Below are 9,668 nucleotides of genomic sequence, written 5' to 3' on the forward strand. Positions count from 1 at the left end.
ATTGCTGCAGTGCATCTGCTTTATAGAATCTCCCCCCCTCTCCCAAGTGGTCAGAAACGGGCAGCGTAGGAAGCTAAATCAAGTTATGCAATAGAGGTAGTGAAGTTCTTTACCACCTATTATAAACAAATAAAACTATTTCTGCAAGGGACTCATTGACCGTACTTTGTAAGAAAATGTCAAGAGGAGATATTAGTGCATTATATATTCTCAGAGCAATATGAGATGGATTCCCTGAATTATCAGTGCCCATCATGATTCCCATCACAAATACATTGAAAGATAAATAAAACGCATCTATAAAACGTGATTCAGCATTGATTGATCCCTTCCTCCTGTGCCTTGCCTATTGATCCCTTGACTTTTCCTAAAGAGAATCCTTCAGATGTGCTTTCCCTTAGGTTGGCCAGGGTCCAGTTTCCCTGCAAGCTCTCCCTGTTGCTGTGCTGTATTTAAAATGTAGCTCCATCAGCTTTCTAAATACCCAAAATGGCACATTGCATAATGAAACACCACCGAAGACAACAGTTGCATTTTTGAAGGAAGAAAAATGACAGATTTAAGGACTCCATCGTCAATCACCTTAATGTCTTTGACACAGATGAAAACAGAATATCTAATGAGCTACTGAGCAAGTCTATGCCGGAAGTGGCTGTAGCTGTTGCAACTGTACATTTCAGCTCCTCTAATTGCTTTGGTAAGGAATTTGGACCCCCTCGTTTAATGAATGCCTTTTTGACTCTTTTCTGAAAGGCAAATGGGCTTTGAGAAGGGAGACACACTAGCATCTTTGATTTAAAACCACACAGACAGTTTTCAATTAGAACTTATCAGTTCTGCAAACTGCATTGTGCTAGAGCTGCACAATGAATCTTACCCTGTTCCACCCCTTCTTTTATTCCTTATGAAATGCGTGATTCCCACCCCCTCTTCGTTCAGCCCACCGAGTCCCCTTTCTCCCACCCTCGATGGCTCTGGAGGCTGCTTTCAAACCAGGCTTCTTAGATACTTTGCACTAGATGGAAATCAAGCATTCTTCCAGGGTGATGCCTGCACCATCCTAAGCCAAAGCAAGTCCTGGAATGTATATGAAGCTACAGCACACCTGCCATTTACAGGTTGCCCTTGAAGCATGTTGTGAATTTCAGCACTCTGTTTACTTTTTGCACCATTCTTCCCCATCCTTTATCTTTGCAAATAAACTTAAGGGAGGGACCCTTCCATGTCTGAATGGAAAACATGGACCCAGTACTGCAGATGTATTAGGTGTGCAAGAAAAGTTTTCTGTCAGTGGGTAAAACAGTCAAATGGATTAAAATGAGTAAAGTGGCATCACAACAGAGGCTGGGTAAACTCGACCTCAGACTTCACAGGGTTCCTGTGAAGGGAAAGGCTAACCTGCACTGACTGGAGGACACCTGATATGGCAGTGTGGTACCTGAAAAGTAAAAGAAGTTCGACCCAAACAGCTCTTAAAAATATGAGAGTGGTTCCTACCTCACATTCCCTGGAGCCTCCCTTGCTGTACGAACAAGGTCCCGTCCCGTTCAGCAACATCTCGCTGGTCTCGCTGTTGGTGGGCTTATAGTCAACATAAAATTCCTGGGTGGTGGGAGTCATCTGCTTCAGCGACTGTCGTTTCTTTTTCCGGTGCCGTCGCATTAGGGAGCGTTGCTGCAATTGCTTCATGCTGGCAGGGTAGCGCTTCCAGGACACGTAGATGACCAGCAGAATCACAAGCACGGACAAGAAGAGGGCCACACTCCCAGCAATGATTTTATGGAAGGAGATCTGCTGGGTGCTGGGCTCGGGCACGGAGCTGGCCTCAGGGGCCCCTGTGGTAGGGGGCAGGGGGGGCTGGCTGTCATGTTTAGGCCGGATGACCTTTGGTTTAAAGGTGGGCTTGGGCGGAGCTTGGGGCAAGTCAAACCTTTCTGTAGTACTTTTGCCACAGATGCTATAATTTTTCACTGCATCTATAACATTCACCCCTTGCAGTTCTTTGGGGCTGGCACAGATAATTGTATTTTCCCTCAGCCCTTTGAAACTTTTTAGCCAGTTTACCAGGGAACAAATGTTTCTGCTGCATTCCCATATATTCCCAGCAAGGCTGATGTCATTCAGAGATATCCAGGAATCCAAAATCTCCTGGCCAATGAATGTGAGCTTGTTGGAATCCAGGTTGAGGCGTTGCAAATTGGGCACACACTGGAAAACGCTCGGTCCACTGAAAGCTTCTATTTCATTTCCCGATAAATCAAGTCTTTGTAACGAGCTCCACGTCCAAGACATGGTTTGTCCTATAACACTAATTTTATTCCACTGTAAATAAAGGTTCTGTAGGCTGACCAGCCTTGGAAAAAGTGCCAAGTTAAGCTTAGAAAATTGATTGTGCTCCAGGTGCAGCTCTTTCAGCCTGATCATGCCAGCAAAGACATTCCTTGCTAGGCTTCGGATCCTGTTGTAACCCAGGTCTAGGAGTTCCAGGTTCCTACAGTCCTGGAAAATCCGGACTGGGATCGTTCTCAGGGAATTGGACCTCAGGTGTAAACTCAGCAGCTTCCTTAAGCCTCTGAATTGTTCTACTCCCAGGGAATGCAGCTGATTGTAGGAGAGATCCAAATTTCGGAGGTTTGTTACTGGTCTGAAGGTGTTATTAAGAAAAAAAGCAATTCTGTTGGAACTCAGAATTAACTCTTTCAGCCTGCGTATTCCATTGAAAGCATTTTCGTCGATGCTGCCGATATGATTGTGGTCTAAGTAGAGCCAGGTAAGTTGATTAAGACCTTTAAATTGGTTGTATTTTAGTTTTTGAAGGCTGTTATATCGCAAGGACAAACCTAAACAACCAGATGATATACCGGAGGGTATCTCTTGCAATTTCTGGGACTCACAATATACCATTTTGCCTTCACACCTACAGCCCTTAGGGCATCCTCGTTCAGCAGACGAAAGCATTGTCAGTAATACAGTGGGAGCTATTACCAGGGCTACTGCTGATCCGCTCAGTAGCCTAAATACATTGAAACCTGCAAACAGAAATAACTTAGAAAAGTTATCCCCCCCAAAAAACAGTCCACATATTTGTCAGTCATGCTCAGAAATGCTACGACAATAAAGAGGAATCCCCCCATAGAAGAAGTACTTTGCAAGCAGTTTTATTTTATTTCCCCCCCATCACCCCCCCTGTGCTATTTTAAGGTGACAAATCTAATAAAAAGAAAGAAAGAGCCTGTGTAAGCCAGACAGAGTCAAACTGAATCACACACTGAAATGTATCTCCAGTCGTAGCTTGCAGAGGCCAATCTACAGAGTGATTAATACAGAAGCATTGCAGGGATAGCTGTAGGCTCACTAGAAAGGAATAAAACGGAAACATACCCATCCTTTGTGTTTTCAAAGGTCGTCCTTTAGCTCTTTTGCTTTTTCCTAGGGGCCACAAACATGACAGCCCCTGTCAGCTGTTCTTTGGTGAGTCAAGGCTTGCTGACACCCAGGCAGCAAAATTGGACCCCCTGGGAAATGGACCAATTTTGGATCCTTATCCTTTGCCAGGCATGCAGAACATCCCAGGAACGTATAAATCCCAACCCAGCATTTGCAGCAGAAAGTCAAGTTCTTCCTAGGTGATAGGGTCTTCATGGATGAGGTGGTTTGGAATCTTTACATGGTAGACTCGGCTTCTTTAAAATCTCCCCGTGCAAAGCCTGAGAGGGTCTTGCAAGTGACGCTCAGCTGTCTGAATTCACCCATCTGTATTCCACTGGGCAGCAGTTTTCATAGTCTGCACCCTCAGTCCGGCGTTGGAGCAGAGAAGCCAGGATGACCCGGTACAATGAACAAGCACTGTTCACTTCTGCATCCTGTCACTCTGAAAGCTTCTCCGACTGTTGCTTTGGTATCAGTAAATGCAGTCTTATGTTAAGCTGCCCCCAGCGGTGAACAACATTATGGACATTGTGCAGAAATGCCTCCTTTCTTTTCTCTCTCTCTTTCTCTCCCCCCTCCCGCCCCCTTCTCGTTTTCAATCTTGCAAATGAATTAGCTCTGTGCTGGGAAATGAGTGATTGTTCTGGGTCACTAAATAGCAGCAGACCGGACAACCTCACTGTGCTGTAGTGAAACAGTAGTTTTGGCTGCGCCCTCCTTTTTTTACCCCTCTTAGATAATTTTAGCCAAGCCTTTTGTGCTGGGACTTTTTAGTGAGGATGAAGCTCAATTGTCACTTTTTCATTTAGGCATGAAGGCAGCACACACGTAATGCATACATATCTTGTGCCTAAACCAGGAATGCAATTGAACACCTCGGTATGTTAGGTGATTTGAAGCATGCTAATCCATGTTATTACTTTGTTATTGGTAAGATCCATGAGTATCGCGAGAAAATAAGACGTGGTGAGCAGCAGGATAATAATAACAACAACAACAACAACAACAACAACAACAACAACAACAATAATAATAATAATAATAATAATAATAATAATAATAATAATAATAATAATAATAAAGTTGGAAGTGACCTTGGAGGTCATCTAGTCCAACCCCCTGCTCAGGCAGGAAACCCTATACTATTTCAGACAAATGGCTGTCCAGTCTCTTCTTAAAAACTTCCAGTATTGGAGCATTCACCGCTTCTGGAGGCAGGTTGTTTCACTGGTTAATTGTTCTAACTGTCAGGAAGTTTCTCCTTAGTTCTAGGTTGCTTTTCTCCTTGATTAGTTTCCACCCGTTGCTTCTTGTCCTGCCTTCAGGCACTTTGGAAAATAGCTTGACTCCCTCTTCTTTGTGGCAGCCCCTGAGATATTGGAACACTGCTATCAAGTCCCCCCCTCGTCCTTCTCTTCATTAAATAACTTTTGTTGGTTTGTAGACACACCTCTCTGTGCTGAAGGGGTCATTCTGAATGTTTTACCTACATCTCCGAAAGGTACAGAACCCCCATACAAATCTGCCCTAATATTTGAGGGCTACTTCTGAAATTTGGCTGTTCCACCCATTATCTGACTGTGGCTGAAGGGCATGAGGCAAAGCTAAACCTGTAGAGCTGTTCATTTCCTAATCAGGCTGTTAGTCTGGCACCCTTTTTAAGATAACTTTATTACTGCAATTTGGGATCTGTTTACTTTAGTTTTGTAATGCCAAATGTGAACTTCGTGCCATTTTTATTAACTTGAGTATGTTTATAGAATGATAAAATGGACTTTATTCTGGCATACAAAAAGGACTGGGATTCAGTGCAGCTTTCCTGGCCTCCTTGAGGCTAGATCGCCCACATTGTCCAAGAGGAACATAGATAGTTAAGGGTTTGCAAAAGTGAAGCCCCTGTTTGTTTACCCTGCCCATTAATTTAGGTGGGAGTCTTCACCGGGAGATGTTTTGATGCATTTTGTTAGAAAGAAGACAAGAGATCAAGTCCCATAGCAGCATTTTAACACGAGCCTGAAAATGAAAATTGAAGACATATTTGTTTTGAAAGAGATTCTTATTAGATTCAGTGTAAGAGAAAAGAACATACTAAAAACTTAAAAGAGAAAAGGATTCCATTTCAGTGGAATAAATTGGAAGGCATCATTTTTACCTTTCAATAGAGATTTAGACTGAATTCACTTCAGAAGATAAGGGATTTTTTTTTTTGAAAGATATAAATGAGAATTGGAAGAGATGGAAATGGTGGTTTCAGAGGAAAATACATAACAGTCACAACAGAGGCAACAGGAATTGGAATAAAGATATTGCTAAATTAGGCGCTACAGATATGGAATTTCCTAAATTTTGGGCTGAAATATAGATTTGAAGTGTTTAACATGGAATATAAATGGAGCAAATGCTCCTCAAAAGAGGAAAAAATATTTCATTATTTGAAAAAAGTATAAAGCAAGACATCATTTACCCACAAGAGACTTATATCAGGAAAAAAGATATAAAATATTTAATCTATAAAACCTTAAGCGAAGAATTTATTCCAGCACAAAAAGAATTGGAGTCATTTTGTACATTAATCCTCGATTAAACCCAGGATTTTTTATTAATGATTAATATGGTAGATTTGTAGTCCTCGACTTATAACCATTTGTTTAAGAAGAGTTGAAACTTGTGATAGGCTCAGAATAAGTGACTTGCAACCTGTACTCCTACTTCTGCTACTCACTACTCACAACCATCGCACATGTGGTCACATGATCACAATTTTGACATGGATATGATATTCCATTGGAGAAAATAAATGAATATCTTAGAATGCAAAATTTAGCCACAATTACAGACGAGCAGAGAACACAGAATCATAGGGCTGGAAGGGACCTTAGAGGTCTCCTAAATCCAACCCCTTGCTCAAGGCAGAAGGCCTTATACCAGGGGTAGGCAACCTTGGCTCTTTTAGGACTGGTGGACTTCAACTCCCAGAATTCCTGAGTCAGCCATGCTGAGGGGAAAGGGAGAGGTTTCCAAGCTGAGCCATGCTGGCTCAGAAATTCTGGGAGTTGAAGTCCACGAGTCATAAAAGAGCCAAGGTTGCCTACCCCTGCCTTAAACCATCCTGGTCAATTGGTTGTCCAATCTATTTTTGAAAACCTCCAGTGATGAAGCACCCACAAAAAACAAATAAATTATAAAGGGACCAATAATAGTAAGGGGAGTTTCAGAAGCAACTGAAAAAAATAGACCAAGAAAGGTGCCTGGACCAGCTGCATTACCAAGTTTGTATTATACATGTTTTGAAGAAAGAACTTTTACAACTTTTACAAAACATGATGGGTTCTATTCTACAGGGAGGAAAGATGCCAGAGTCCCAGAAAGAGGCTAATATAACATTAATACCTAAAGAGGGACAAGATTTGACTTCAGCAAGAAGTTGCAGAATAATGAGTATAAATTGTTTGCAACAATTTAAGCTGAAAGATAGAAAATAACTTTGCAAAAATTTATTCATGAGGATCAATTAGGGTTTTTTACCTAAAAGTTAGTTGAAAGATAATGTTAGAACTATGTTAGATATTTTGGGATATTTGGAACAACATAATAAAAAAAAGAAGCTGCTTTGATCTTTTTAGATGCAGAGAAGGTTTTTGACAATTGGAACTGAATTTTCTTTTGAACTGTTTTTGGAATTGTGGAGAGAATTTTATTATATGGGTGAAATTGATTTATACTTCACAGATGGTACAAATAATCATTAATGCAGATGGTACAAATAATCATTAATGCAGATTTAACCAAAGCATGTGAGATACAAAAAGGAACACAATAAAGTTGTCCTTTGTCCCTTCTTTTGCTTATTTTAGTTCTTGAAATATTGAACAGATACATAAGGCAATATTAAAAGACTGCGGATAAAAAGATTAAAAAGGAGTCATACAAGTTAAGAGTTTTCACAGATTACTTGGTTGTGTTTTGGCTAACCCTTTCAAGGAAGTTAAACTTTTAATGAATAAATTAAAATAAATTGGAGCATTAGCAGTTTACTAGGTTAACAAACAGAAGACAAAGATGTTAACACAAAACATGAAGTTAAAGATCAAACAGAAATGATGAATAAAATATGTTGTAAGATTTAATACCTGATATTCATATAACAAATATGAACTGTTAAGTTATTTCAAAATAACTATGTTAGGACATGGAATGAAAAACAAAAGATATATCAAGCAGGGACAAAATAAGTTGGCACTGCTGCATAGAATTTCTGTAATTAAAATATTTTACCTAGAATGTTGTTTTTGTTTCAGACAGTAACCATTTTGACAACTGATCAATGGCCAGAGGGTAAATCTAAACTTGTATGCAAAAGAAAGCATCCCAAGTTAAATGTAAGGCAAATACAAGGTGCAAAGGAGAGGAGAATTGGGTCTATCACAGGGGTAGTCAACCTTGGCTCTTTTATGACTCATGGACTTCAACTCCCAGAATTCCTGTGCTGGCTCAGGAATTCTGGGAGTTGAAGTCCACGAGTCATAAAAGAGCCAAGGTTGACTACCCCTGGTCTATCAGATTTGAAATTATACTTTGCTGCCTGCTGTTTAACGTGAATAAAGAGTGGGTGTTGTTAACAATAGAAGGCTATTGAAGCTAGAAAGACATGATCTGGGATTCTGAAGGCATGACAAAGCTAAGGTTAATGTAGCTTTCAAAATTCATTACATCAGGTTTTCCATTCTTAGAATATGGAATAAATACAAATTGTGATAAGGTTGTGTCTGAAAGTCTGTGGAGATTCTCAGTCATTCAGGTTATTGTTGTCCCAAAGGTGCTTTTACAGGAGGCAACTGGACTTTTTTGTTTTTCTTTGAAGACGTTTCGCTTCTCATCCAAAAAGCTTCTTCAGCTCTGACTGGATGGTGGGGAATGGAAGGATTTATACTCCTTGCAGACAGCTGGTCATTTGCCTTCTTTTAGAGAGTCATTGACACCACCTGGAGGTTTAGCTGTGTCCTCAGGGTCACCTGAGTAGTGCAAATGGGGTGGAGCTTTCTTGGCTGCAAGATGTTTTCCGCCATATGTCTGAATGGTGCGTGAGAAAGAAAAACAAGAAACTCCAGTTGCATCCTGAAAAAACACTTTTGGGTTGTGTTCGAAAACTCTCTCTATATCAGGGCTTTTCAACCTTTTCACCCATTGTACCACTTTTAGGATATGGCAATATCCGAGTACCACCAGTCGCCTAGCAAGGTGTCAAAAAAAGGTGAACCCCCCCCCCAAATAAAAAAGTGATAAAGTACAGATAGTCCTCGACTTACAACAGTTCGCTTACTGACTGTTTGAAGTTACAATGGCACTGAAAAAAAGTGCCCCCCAAGCCACAGCCGAGCAAGACACCTGTCTGCCCACCCAGTGGCGCTCTTCCTCCTGTCCAAGGTTTTCATTGTAAGCATTTCTGTTGAGGATTGGCAGTGGGGGTGGGGTGGGGGGTGTTTGGTTTTTATTCATCCTGTCTGCTGGGTGGTTGCAGCAAGTTTTGGTCACTTCACATGACCCTGGGACACTGTGACCATCCTAAATATGAATCAGTTGCCAAGCATCTGAATGTAAATCACAAGACCCTGGAGATCCTGCAACATTCCAGCTGATCGGTGCTTCTTCTGGGCTCAGCAGAAGTGCCGGGATCAGTGCTGCTTTCCAGCTGATTGGTGCTTCTTCAGGGCTCAGCAGAAGCACCAGGATCAGCGCCGAGCTCCAGCTGGAACCTGGCGCTGATCCTGGTGCTTCCAATGAGCCCTGACAGCCCTGAAGAAGCGCCCATCAGCTGGAAAGCGGCACTGATCCTGGCGCTTCCATTGAGCCCTGACAGCCCTGCAGCTTCAGCCATCTCTCACTCAGGCTTGTGCGGTGCTGCCACCAGTTCAGCTCATTCCCCTCCCCCGCCACCACTTTTCTAGGATGGTCGCATACCACCTGCCAGGTGCCAATGTACCACAGGTGGTACCCGTACCACTGGTTGAAAAGCCCTGCTCTATATTGTCTTATTTATTTATTTATTTATTTATTTAATTAAACTTATATGCCGCCCTTCTCCCAACAGGACTCAGGGCGGCTTACAGCATATTAAAACAATACAAACACTATCCCCAATAAAAACCAATTAAAAACAAATATTTAACCGCTGTGTTACCATTAAAATTCTAATTAAAATTGTCCCTATTTAAAATTCTCCCTAGGCCAGACCCGCTTGC

At 41.6% G+C, this 9,668-nt stretch overlaps 1 protein-coding gene across 1 annotated transcript; it reads right to left on the minus strand.

Moving 5' to 3' along the window:
• Positions 1-1,332: 1,332 nt before the first annotated feature.
• Positions 1,333-3,063, minus strand: LRRTM3 (leucine rich repeat transmembrane neuronal 3; the record flags this gene model as incomplete). Its single annotated transcript, XM_029286216.1, has 1 exon — positions 1,333-3,063. A coding segment is annotated over one exon (1,731 nt), but the record flags the coding sequence as incomplete, so codon positions are not given.
• Between the last annotated feature and the right edge of the window lie 6,605 nt (positions 3,064-9,668).

The sequence above is a fragment of the Protobothrops mucrosquamatus genome, unplaced genomic scaffold, assembly GCF_001527695.2.
Source record: "Protobothrops mucrosquamatus isolate PMUCROS unplaced genomic scaffold, P.Mucros_1.0 scaffold3136, whole genome shotgun sequence".
NCBI classification, from domain to species: domain Eukaryota; kingdom Metazoa; phylum Chordata; class Lepidosauria; order Squamata; family Viperidae; genus Protobothrops; species Protobothrops mucrosquamatus.